The 13,112-nt window shown below is 39.5% G+C and overlaps 1 protein-coding gene across 4 annotated transcripts in view; it reads right to left on the bottom strand.

Annotated features, from left to right (window-relative positions):
• The window catches only part of EBF1 (EBF transcription factor 1), a 274,295-nt gene that overhangs the window by 52,681 nt on the left and 208,502 nt on the right, over window positions 1–13,112 (bottom strand). For all 4 annotated transcript variants that reach the window (XM_013128585.3, XM_005147314.4, XM_031047356.2 and 1 more), the window contains exon 10: window positions 10,491–10,617. In XM_013128585.3, coding sequence (XP_012984039.1) covers window positions 10,491–10,617 — 127 coding nt within the window. The remainder of the gene's footprint in view (window positions 1–10,490; window positions 10,618–13,112) is intronic.

The following is a 13,112-nucleotide window of genomic DNA, read 5'->3' as shown; positions in this document are numbered from 1 at the left end:
AATTAACTTTCCTACTTTGCACCTAGCATGTGAAGTCACTCAGAGTGTAATACTCCTTATCTAGATTTGAGTACTTTTTCAGAGCCCACCTGCAGACAGGGGACAGAGAGAAGAGTTTCATTATGGTGATTTACCCACTTCTAAAATGATGCCTGAGACAGTCAATGGGGTACCATGCCCCAGAGCTCCAAAGGGAAGGTCAGTAGGGCTTACTAGATTACTATCCCTTGTGTAGACAAGGTTAAAAAAGACCTTGTCATGTTGAAAAGGGATAACGCCCACCCTAGAAGATGCTGCAGTACAGACAGCAGTTTCAGAATTCATAGGTTTTACCCTGTAATTTTCAGAAATTTAAAACTGAGAATTTGATGCTACTTTCTGTTTTAACAAACATGCATTTTTTTGCTAGATGTCTGTTACAACATCTTAATTTCTATGTGCATTTTTTGTCCTATGGGAATTTAAAAAAAATACCATTCTTAGTTGATCGTGTGGGGGTTTTCTCTCTGTGTTTTTTGTTTGGTTCTTTTTGGGTTTTGTTTAGTTTTTGGTTTCTATTAACCCTCTGTCTGCTGGGAATGGGGTTTCCTCTTGTTAACCACCAATGCTGACACCTGGTGCTATGCAAGAGCAGTTCAAGTCCACAACTCTTCATGCAAAGAGGTTAACCACAATTTACGCCAACAGGAAAAACATGAAAAAAATTACATTTGGGAGGGAAGGGAGAAAAGGGAAATTAAAGAAGATGCTAAAAGATTAAATAACAGTGGGTATAGCCAAGCTAATACCTTAAGGTAAAATATGCAAGACTGTACATCTCCAAAGGTAGCTGTCCAAACCCAGATTCTTTATTGTGATATTGAATGGATTATTCACATTTATCTCTCCCCAAGCTGTAAAGTACCATGAGCTATCTGATACTTGGTAGTCTATGTTCAGCATGGGTTTGAAAGAAGTTCATGCAGAATAGCTGATATGCTGCAAAACCATAGTCTAATTTACATCATGCTAACATGCTTGTGTACTAATATATTAAATAACTTCTACCTTGTGGAATAAAAGATCTGCATATGCTTGTCTTGGCAGAATTCAGGAGTGTTGTACATCTGTAATGAGCTACAGAGTTCGCAATAGACCAATGGCAAGATCCAATGGCAAAACACCTTTCAGTGAAGGTTATGAGCAAACCTCAAACAATTGGGCTTGAGAATTTTTTATTGAGCTTCAGATATTTTTGGGGGGGTGGGGGAGGTTGGCAAATTTTAAAAGAATTGCAGTAGTACTAATGCCACAATATTCTTCCTTAGCAGCATCAGCAACTGGGTGATGATAGAGATCTGCCAGGAGGCCCTAGCGAAGTTTGTTGAGGTTGTTACAACTTTTGAGCAGATGGAGTCTCCAAGGAAATTCTACTTTCTCTGACATATTAGTCAGCCATTATCATGAAATAAATGTGGACTAATGCCAAATGTCTCAGATCATTTAAAACACCATGGTTACAATTCCCTTCCTTTCTGAGTTGCTTGTCTTCCCCTCTGTTGGCTCCTATGGTGCTTACAATATAGATTCTCTTCAGCCTCCAAGAGCATGTCTGCACTGCAGGCTGCAATCTCTTACATATGGAAATACTCAAACTGACTTTTTAAATAAAGTAACAATGGACACTGCAACCTGCATCAGGAGGCAACTGTGCAGCATTTTGGACAAGCCTGAAAGCTGTCAGGGTTGAGCTTAGTCATACTGGGACTAAACTGATTCCAGCATCTCTAACCAGACACCACGGCAGACCACATCATTTATGCATTTGATATCTTCATAACTAAGCAGAAGAGCCTGTGTGAGTTCTTGCAAGATAGCAGAAAAGTACAAAGAACTTCACGTTCCATGCAATAAATTGCTCTTGCATCCGCTGAGATGAAAGGCTGCAAGTACAAGATTTTCCTTTTATCTATATATTAACAAAAAAGCCTGAATCTGTAGACATGGGCTATACTGGGGCACATCTACTCTGTAGTCATTGCTGTCAGCGAGATTTAACCAGGCTAGGTAAGCATTATGGGCTGTGTAGGGATGCTAGTACAAGCACAAAGCAAGGAGGCTGCCCAAGTCCTGCCTCCGGGGAACGACGGCTGCACAGCACATTGCTGGTCTGAGCCAGCCATACAGCCTTCACTTGTGTAACAAAATGCCTAAGCAAAATGAACCCTCACTAACAAGCACCTCAAAGGATTAAGCACATCTTAAGGAGGCTATTTTGCAGGTAGTGCTGTGCAAGAGCATGCCTCAGGGGGCTGTGCACTAAATTCATGTTCTGACTTCATTGCCAGCACCAGCATGCTGTGCACATGGGCACCTCTGACAGCCTAGCCCACAGCTTAGCCATTTTTCAACAACACACACTAAATTCTGCACACAGTCCCAGGCAGAAATCAAAACCTGCTGCATCCCATGAGAAGCACAGAAAGGGTGAGTTAGGTACATATATACCCGCAGGGCAGCCAGAATTCCCAGCTAACTGTCTATGAAGTATTTCAGTGGCAACAAGTAGACGAGGAGTCTGCTTTCTGGACCAGCAAAAAGAGAATGGTTTGTACCTCTTCTCAGGGCACAGGATCAAAATGCATTAAGGTAAGCAGTACAGCTGCTGCTGCTACTATAAACTGTCCATTTCTGTGGCATTTGCCTAATCTGAATACCCACACTTCAAGAAAAAAGACAGTGAAGCCTCCTGTAGAAATAGAATGCAGTCCAGGCTTTTTAGAAATTCACCTCAGCTCTCTATTTTATTGGCCATTTTTTTAAAAGAGGGAATAATATCTTATCAACTGACATGAGCTAAAAGGAGAATAAAAAAAGATTAACAATTTCAGTCTGGAATAAGAGAGTTTTGAAGCAAAGGCATGAAAATTTAAAGGTTTTAGGGTGGGGATAAAGAAAAGAATTTACAAGGCTTATTTTGTGAACCCAGAGGGTTAATTTATCATGGAGTAAGTCTAACTTGAAAAGCAAAAAATGGTTTATTGGCTTTGAAGGTCAGATAACTATGTTATATCATATTCAATAGGTTAAGGTTCCAAGGGTCTACAGGGTTGCATGACAATTGCAGGAATCCTTATTCTAGGTCTAGTTTATACCTTTATCGTTAATAGCTTTCTAATCCTTTACCACAAATTTATAGTTCAGAAATGGCAACACATCTTAAAGATTAAAGGTATGTGACAAACAGTTCATGTCCTTTAATAATCAAATCACATAGCTTAGATTGGGGGCTTATCAGGCTTTTTCCTACTCTATGGTTTCATAGGTAGAGAATACTTTATATCCCTATTACATGAATGATGAATGGGACCATTGGTTATGGGCTGTTATTTGCTTGGCTGTAGTCAATATGTTTTCTTTGGACAGGGACTTCAGTGATTTATTTCTCTTTTGGCCTTATCACTTATTAACTCAGGGCAGACAGAAACACGCAAGGTTGTGAATAGGGACTAGTGCCCATTTAGACTTCTAATATCAGAGAAAATATTCTTTTTAATGATCCAGCTACCCTTTGCTGCGTAGACTCTGATTGCACTTCCCTCTAACTAGAAAATAAAGGTCATATTTCTTGAAAAGTGTATATATAAAATATGCAAAATAATATGTTTCCTTCACAGCCAGCTTTATTCTGACGGTTGCTGTAATTGCTTTCATTTTGCAGCTGTCCTACAGGTACACTGCACAGTTTAAGTGATTGTTTTTTGCAGTGTGTTATGGTGCTGCCACTGCTTAAGAAATACCAAAGATATGAGGGTTTTCCATTCCTATTAGCATACAAAAGGGATTTTCCAGTCTACCTCCATTGCCTCCTCACTGGCTGGTAACACCATTCTCCCCGCAACAAAGATACCTCTCAGCTTCTTTTCCTGATTTTCTGCATACCAAACCAACAACCCCAATATCCCCAGTATTTGATCCTGATGACTCTCTGCACTTTACCAGGCACATCCTAAGAAACTTCAAAACAAACACTTTGGTAAGAACTTTAACTCCCAAGCCTACCACCAAATAATAAAAACTGAAGTTATCGCATCTAGAAAAGCTTGTGCCAAAACAATTGCAACCACTGACTCAGCAGAGCAGCTACATTAATGGACTGGAACTAAGAAAGGGCCAGTTTCAAGCTTAACCTCAAATAGAGATTTCCTAAGGGATTATTTTCTTATAAAGGGCAGGTTACAACCCAGTCACTGATGTAGGTGCTGGAAGGAGAGACTGCACCAATCCCTCTCTTTTTTTCCCACTTGTATTTTACCTGCAAGCATCTTGGACCCAGCCAGCAGTGGTGCCATGAGGACCCAGTTCTTCAGTGACTATGGCAAACTCCTGCGGTAGCAGAACAGTTTAAACTCTTCAGCCCAATGCAGCACCCCAAATACAGGTCCACCTCTGAGCTCTACACTCCACCTGATGCTTCCACCTTAAGACATGGTCTAGTTGGGAATGAACACTCAGTACAGTGAGATGAAGGGGGACCCCAGTGAGAACTCCACATTAGGGTATTTTTTAATAGCTGTTAGGAGGAGTTCTTTGCTTGTTACCAGAAAAAAATAATTAAATTTACCAGTAAAAGTCTACATTTACAAAGGATTTCTTTTCATTCTTCCTTACTTGACAGTGCTATAGTTAGGATTTACCATCTCTCCTCTGTAGAGTATCTTTGAGATCAGGAACAGACTTTATATTGAGCATCCAAAGCACATGGCAACCTGCAGTGTCAGGCTCTCCTACTTTTAAGAACAGACACCAGCTCTTACTTTAAACTTTATACATTTCTTTGTATTGAGGGATTTTGTTCTGTTCTTCCATAGCACTCTGTGACTATTTAACTTCAAGATATCTGACACTTTTTATTCTACCACTGCTATTAATATTTACTAGTGAAAGGCAGATAAAAACTGCTGTTAAAAACAAATTACATTCATTTGCTAGCTACCAGATCTCATAGCTGGTCACTCATCTGCAGAAGTGATGTGCTCTATATTTCATTTCAGATTAATGATTGTCATATCTTTGAGGGTGAAGAATTTTATAAACACATCAGGATAAAACCCAAGACAGGATCAGAGATGTTGGCTTTTTAATTTTATTTTTATTGTCCTGTTGGCAGTGGCCTTCTCTCCTCATTTATACTAATCAGCTATTTAAGTGCTCATGATTTAATAATAAACACACATGAATGAGGCATTGTAAAACTAATGGGGTTGTGTATTACTGATGTTGAGAATAGCTGCCACTAGATTTTAACATTATTCAGGAACTAACACACAGCTATGGCCAAGGTTAGGTGGTGCAAGGGTCAAACTCTAGCCCACAGGGATCAAGAAAGGCTCCAGTGGGGCTACAGGAACCTCTTGACAGCCAGTCTGTCTCTTATCACCACTTCTTTTTTCTTCCCCCTTTTTTTTTTCCTACTTTTTTAAGTCTACAAACTCCAGAACTCTCCATTCTGAAAACTGATTGCTTCATTGAATACGTATCTTTTGAACTTTGCATAGTTATTGGTGCCTTCTTGAAAGCAGAAAATTTTCCTAGCAAAGGAATCACTGAAGTTTACCAGGCTGGAAATATTAGAAGACTAGAGTTCACCTTTTAAGCAGTTCCAATGCTGAGCAGATCTCTTTACATCACTTTAACCTGGCCATGGACTAAAATTTTAAATGATGATGGGTAGTTTTTGACTTTTGACTTCAAAGAGAGAATGATTCTCAGAAGACAACAATCCCTGTCCTTCTGTAAATTAAAAAAAAAGATAAAAAGCTAAAAATTAAGCCACATAAAACTCAGGCTTTTGAAAATACTAATGATCTGTGATTTGCAAGTCTTGCTGTTTGTACATAGGCTCGAATGTTTTCACAAGTAAATTAAAGGTGAAATGAGGATGGAGCAGGGATTTTTCCGCATGAAGCTATTTCTTCTTCATACAACTGGGGTAGTGAAAAGTTCTCTAAGAAGCCCTATGACATTTCAGAGAAAGAGGCAGTCTCCCAGAAGTTCTGCGAATATCCTGACCTTACTAACGCTAGCATTTCTACACCACCCCACATACAACAGCTCAAAAGCATAATGCAAACACTGGTCAGTCTCAGCAGTGCTCCACTCTGACCTACTTGGCCTTCATCAAAATTATCCTGGAGGCTGAGGGCTCAGTGTCTGGGTTATTCACACTGCACAGCCAGCCCTATGTGTTTATGCTGAGCCTACATCCACTCATTGTTAGTAGCACTTTTAGAGACATACTAAAGCCCATAGCTTATAATAAACCCCAAATGAACTGGGGAAGAGATGATGACTTGCCACTGACAGAAACAGTTTAGCCCCCAGCCCCCTGTAAGACTAAAGCAAATGAAAATAGTCCCTAAATTCTAACCTGCATCTAACCATGTAACCACTTTTCAAAAAAAAAAAAAAGAAAGAAAAAAATACATAAAAAAGGAACAGTATTTGGGGTAGTGCTCCACCAAGAATCTGAATTAACCCTATGTGGTATACACAACCTTAACGACAAAGCTATATGCTTTTGGCCCCTATGTAGTCCTTTGCTCTAGTTTGGGAACAAAAGCACAAAACCCTAAACTGAGCAGGTGGCAGAAGACACAGCGTAATGCATTTTTATGGACCTTCCATATGTCCTTTCCAATATGCAGGGAGATAAATTCTACCTTCACTTACATTCATGCAGTCCCACTCAAATCTTGCAGTATGGTACTACAGCAAAATCCATCTGTGAAAGTCATGCTGTCCATGATGCATCCATTTTTCAGAAATTAAAAATAAAGCAACCAAAAAATCTCAAAGACTTGTCCAAGTACCACAGTTTCTTGCCAGATCTCATCCCTTATTTAAATCAACCAGTCACCTTGGGAAACTACCTATGGATTTGTATCCCTAATGGCTCCTTTATCTCAGTTTCTCCAGTCTTAAAATAATGGTAGTGGTATATACCCAACTCTAAGTTGTAACATGAAGCTTAATTCACTTATTGCTCTTCAGTACCAGAAGAGACTTATAGATGAAGGGTGCCACAGGGCACTACTGACAAGCATGTTTGAGTATTTCTGTATGTAATATGAACTTTTAATATTATTCCAGAATTAACACACATGCAAGATGTGTTCAGATGTCTCTGTTTCTAAATGTTTTCTCAGGAATGTCAAAGCTTAAAAACCAAGAAATAATTGCTCTGTAAGCTCATGCTAACGGCTTGCTTTGCAGATGGAAAACTAAAACCTTACATTTTCTTGTAAGCACAGGGTTGACACTGGTTTATTTCTTTCAAAAATACTTACAAAAGCCAGGATTTCTCTGTATATATGTGACCTTGATTCCTAGATGGCACATGGACTACTTAGAGATCATGTTACTAAGTTATTTGCAGTTAAACGGGAGAAAAAAAAAAGAGGCTAAAATTAATGGGTCACTGGGTATTTTCTTCTGAGAACTTAAGTACTTAACAGTAAGAAAAAAACAGTTTACAGCCAGGTGGCTTGAGGGGATATTTTGTTGAACACTGATTAAAAATAATTTCTTCTAAATGAGACCTGACCACAAAATGGGACCATTAACGAGCAGGGACATTCTCACCAGAAAGGAAACTACGCTTGATCAACTCCTGCACCGCCCACAAACCCCAGGTCTTTTTCTCTCTCTCACACACACACTCTCTCTTTTTTTTCTTTCCCCTTTTTCTCCTCTCCCCTTTTCTTGTTCTTAATAGCAGGGTAAATAAGCAGCAAGTGATGCTGAAATGTTTTCGGCCAAAAACAGAGGCCAAACTCCTCTGAGAAAACATTTGGCCTCTGTGGTTTTGTAATATGTTCCAGAACACTGAGTTCACTGAAGAACATTGTGAAAAACTCCCATCGGCTGGAGTGATGCTGGGGAATGTTACTGTATCCCAACTTCCAATTGGTCCATTTCCTGCAGGCCTTGTTAAAAAAAAAAAGAAAAAAAATAGTGCTATGTGGGAGTTAAAACAAGTTCTCATGGGAAAAATGAATGGCAAGAAATTCTAGCTTTAAAAGAAACAGCTAATCTGCTAGTTTGATTGTTCTTCAAAACTTACAATGAACCAATAATCCTAATTAAAAACACTTGGCCTAGTTCTCTAAAGCATCATAGCTTTTTCTATGCTTCGTTTGTACACACCATAGACTATTAGTTTTTTTCTAGTGCTCACTAACAAAGTGCTGACTTTGTTGGGATGGCTGAGCTAATTTCGTGAACTCAGTGTGAAACCTTAGCTAAACAAAATTGTGGTAATTTTCCTTAATTTGTAAAAGTGATTGGAGTGCAAACAAAATTTTCCTCTTGGGTCAATCCTATAATTTTCAATTAACTAAAACTAATCGGCAGGCGTGTACTGAACCTGCATTTTGTTTAAAGGGCTGGAAGGCACTTCTGAAGGTCAGGATGCATTAATTGTTTTTATTTTAGTTTCATTTAGTCTTTATTAAAAAGCCACGTTTAAGTTCAGGCTGCCTTTAAAAGGAAAATGCAAATTGTGTGAGATAGGATTTCAGTCACAATAGCTTTTCTGTATCTACCGTAACTCCATAAAAGCTGCATAAGTAAGAGAATTGTCCATGGACTGGATCACCTTTGATTTTAGCATTGTTGTTTAGTATTACATAACTTTAATTTATTGAATAAAATATAACATGCTTTAAACACTAACCTGAAAGGCATATATGGAAACACTCTCCCTACTGGGACACCTTATTTCCACATTCAGCCATCTGCTTCTGGGCAGACAGGCTAAACTGTTGCTCTCCTTTTTACTGGAAAAGCTAATTAATGATTATCTGAAAAGCAAAACCAAAATGGGTCCAAGCCATTTTCACATTTAAATCACAAAATGAAGTCCCAAAAAATGTCTTTTCAAAGTCAAAGGGGGAGGGTTTCTTTCCTTTCTTCTTCTACATGCATACTAGCCATTTTATCAGCCCAAGATGCAGCCACAATGGTGACGTGACAACAAGCAGGACAGCACAACTTACTATGAGTAAGAAAGTGAGAAGGGAAAGGATTCATGGTCACACTGCCCAGAGCTCTGGCTGACACTCTCATGTGGTACATACTGGCAACTTGCACCAGCTGACAATCTGACCCTTTGCTTTTGCTCTTTCTTTTGTCCTAACACATTCAAACCCTAAATATCGTCCTTGATATGGTGCCTTGTCCAATATATGAATTTTCCACACATTGTTGAAATCATAATACTCACAATAAACGCACACAGATTCCACAAGCGCCTGCTGCTCAGCCAGCAAGATGATATGTGAACACTTTAAGACCCAGTTTAAAGGAACCCAGTGCATAATCCCAACTGGGGGAGAAGGTATTTGAAAAAGACAACAAAGCTTTATAAGGCACCTTTGTTCAACTTTCTCAGTGTTAAGAAAAATCAAATGAGATCCTTGCTACCCAGCTGTAGCCCAGAAGTCTCTTGTCTGCCTCAAGTCCCTGTGTGTACATTCACAGTTGGAGCAAAATATGTGCCCACTGTAATTCAGAATGCCTCATAACCACAAGTATTTATCATATATCTTATTCTTAAAATTCCAGGCACAATCAAGAATGGGGAAAGGAATTGCACTGGATTGCAATGAACCACAGTTCAGGCAAATGGTTACAGAAATAGTCAGTCCTGTCTCCATATGTGAAACAACAAGCTCATAAAAGGACAAGCACACCAAAGCTGGACCAAACCATTAATTCTTGTAGCATGCATACCTTCCAAGGAAACAATAGCACACATTCATTTAAAAAAGTTAGGCTGCTACTTCCCAGACCATTCTTATCACTACTGAGAGTGGTTTAACATTGACAGCACCTGCAATGTCCTCATGGGGGGGGGTTCAATAATTCTTCAGACCAAACCACTGGACTTCATCGTCTCAGTGCCAAATGCAACCCCAAACTATGCTGCAAGAAACTATGCAGTATCAGCTGGGGTGAAAGCTACGTAGCCTCCCTGGAAGTCAGAGACAAGTAGGTAGTGGTGAGATGGGCAGGTAAACAGGCTGCTGTTTGAACACTTGCAACACTTGCCCGACAGCATGAGATGGAGATATTTAGCAGGATGCTTCTTGGAAGGCAGGTTCGTGATTGCATTCGTATGTCTGACTCTTTATGCTTGTACTCTTCCTCTGTTTGTTTGAGTAGTGGAGTATCTGCTTCTCTCTTTCCTCCCCCTGCCTGGGTAAAGAGATGTCCCACTGCGAGGACAAACAAGCAAACAAAAATCCCACACTGGTATATTTTCAGATTCATCTCTATGATCATCCATTTCTGAAATCCGGCCTTAACTTGGTATCTCCCATGACGTGCTCAGCCAAAATAATAAAATACAGTACCAGCTTTTAATGACAAAAACAGAAGCCCGAGGAAGCGTGATATATTGCCTGCCCTATTTCTTCACATTGTATCTAGTACTAAAGCATCCTTACCTGTGTAAATGAATCTTCCAGGCGTTCCCTTGCAAAACTGCTTAGACTTGTAGGACAATGTGACTTCTACAACCCCTGGGATATGTCGGGGAGGCGTCTGTACACGGATAGCGTGAGGAGTAATCAGCTGGAGGAAAACAGAGAAGGGAGTAGAAAGGGAAAAAAGCACTGTTAGATGCTGAACACCTCTTTAATAACACTTTCCTTTCAGATCACAGTAAACAATCTTTGAAACATGTAATTAACCTGTCAATGTTTGAATACAATCTGGATGTAACCCACACAAAAGCCAGTTACTACAATATTTACAAGCATTCTCCTCCTCAGCCATAGCAACATTATTTCTGTTTTCATACATGGCAGGCACTTGCTTCCTAGTGCAAGCATTAGCCCTGGTTTAATGCAATAATTTTATCTTACAGCAGCATGATGCCTATGTATGCTCAAGTGAACAATGGGTCATAGCAGTGTCCAACAAATCCAACTGATGATACACAGGTATGTGAATATGGCACAGCTCAAGCCCAGGCTGAGATTCAGTGTGCAGCCCAAGCCCAGACAGGCGTTTAAAGGCACTGGTCCCCAGCTGGCATCCATACTCTTCAAAAGCACCACATGCTGCTGAGTTTTCTATTCATTTTCTGGAGGTATAACGGATTACTGCAGAAATGCAAAAACTGGCTTCTGAAGGATGGTGGATCTTTCCTTACAAATGATCAGAGCACTCAAGAGACATATCAAATATAACCACCTAACCAACACTTCCAGTCTGCCTTCATTGCAATGACTGACACATCTGATGTGAATTTACATATTAAGAAGTAGGCAAACCTAACTTTCTTCGTATTAGGGCTGGGAATCCTGATCTTAACATATGAGGTTGGGGTGGGACAGTACTGCATTTTCCAGGCTCTAGACCATTTTTGCTCTGTCAGGATTCTGGGCTGGATTTAAAACATAGTCCCTGAAATTAATATAAGAGCCACCTAGGAGTTTTTTAATTCATGGCAGGTTAGCTCAAATCTCTGCTGCACTCAGAAACTACAGCATTGTACTCCCCATCACTGAAATGTCCTCACTCATTATGCTCCCTCAGACAAGAACAGGGAAAAGAGGTATGTAGAAAAGTTGTCATAATAGTGTCCAGCAATAAAGATACAGCTCTGGCACACAGATGAGCGTTCTCCAACTATGGCACATTAACACATTTCTAGAGAGGCAAACAAGACCAAGACCATAATCAGCCTTGACAGTGAGCAAAGCCATGGGCACCCTGTGCAGACAGTAAACTGCTCTGTGCTGTTGGTTGAATCACTTCAATATGCCTTTCTTTTTTTTCCTTAATAAATAGCTAATCTTATTCTTATTTTTACTAGGAACCAATTATGTCAAAATCATAGTAAATTCTTACCAAAATTTCAGATTTTTAACCAGTTCTCTGTTTAGGGCATAGGACTGAAAAAGCACAGGAGAGTAGTAGCTGAGAGCCATCTGTGTTACTGAGGGAAATGTCATACACAGTAGGAGGTTCTCCATACATAAAATAAGAAAATTAAAATTGCATCAAGTTGAAGATTAAAACCAAAACTGTCAGCATCAAATGCTCCAAAAGTTATTTAGATCCACAGAAGTCATAAGTCATATGTCATTTTATAAATGATCATGTAGGAATTGATGCCTTCTTGTTTGTGAGCTCCAAAGAACATGTTTTGAGGCTCTGCTTTGAAATCATGTGATTTAGAAACTTATTTATTTTTAAAAGAAACCTGGCCTTTTTTTTTTCTGAATTACTCTATCAACTGGGTAAAAAGCAAAACAAAATAAAAAAATAACCAAAATACCAACAACCAAACGTCCACCATTGCTTTTACTTAAATTGAATTATCTTACAGTTGGGTTGACTGAGCTTAAAAGTCATGGTAAACTCTCTATATGCCCTCAATAGTCAGGAGGCAGAAAGCACTGCCAAACAGCAATTTATTTCCAGTGCTTTAGACACCTCTCACATTGGGATGAACTACTCACTGGAAGCATCTACCTTTCTCCAATGACCCCAGATGACAAGTTCAGACTAGATGCTTAACTGTAGGCAGCCAAACATAGCTGAGATAAATCCCCTCCATAAGTGGTTCTAGTTAACTGGGTGAACTAGCAAGATGGGAAAAGTTTCATGACATTTCAAGAGGGAAAATATTTGTAAAAACAGCCAAGGATTTTAATAGCAAAGGTTAACATGTTAGTCTTACTACATCAGAATGTGCCTTGTTCCCCTCACCCCCATTCTAGCGTGAGCTACACAGGCAGCTTCTGGTTGTATCTTTGAATTTCCCAGCATTTACTGGTCTGTCACCACTTTAATGTTCTTTAAACATAATTTGTGGCATTTTCCAATACTCATCTTCCCTAGTTCCCAAGAAATGTCTGACCTATTTATGGTCCATTGTTACAGAGAGCTGGGGAGAGTTAAGCAAGTTTCCTGGTTTGTTCTCCACAAACAGTTTGGTTTTCCTTTGTGTGCTGGAGTAAATAAGTTTAACTGTGTTTAAAACCACAAATATACAATAATGTCGCCCACACATTCCCAAAGGATGAACATTATGTCTGAAGTCCTATGGTTTAGGA

This window comes from Melopsittacus undulatus, chromosome 10, assembly GCF_012275295.1.
Source record: "Melopsittacus undulatus isolate bMelUnd1 chromosome 10, bMelUnd1.mat.Z, whole genome shotgun sequence".
NCBI lineage: Eukaryota > Metazoa > Chordata > Aves > Psittaciformes > Psittaculidae > Melopsittacus > Melopsittacus undulatus.
The sequence above is the reverse complement of the archived record's forward strand: the minus strand, read 5'-3'. Positions and strand labels throughout refer to the sequence as shown.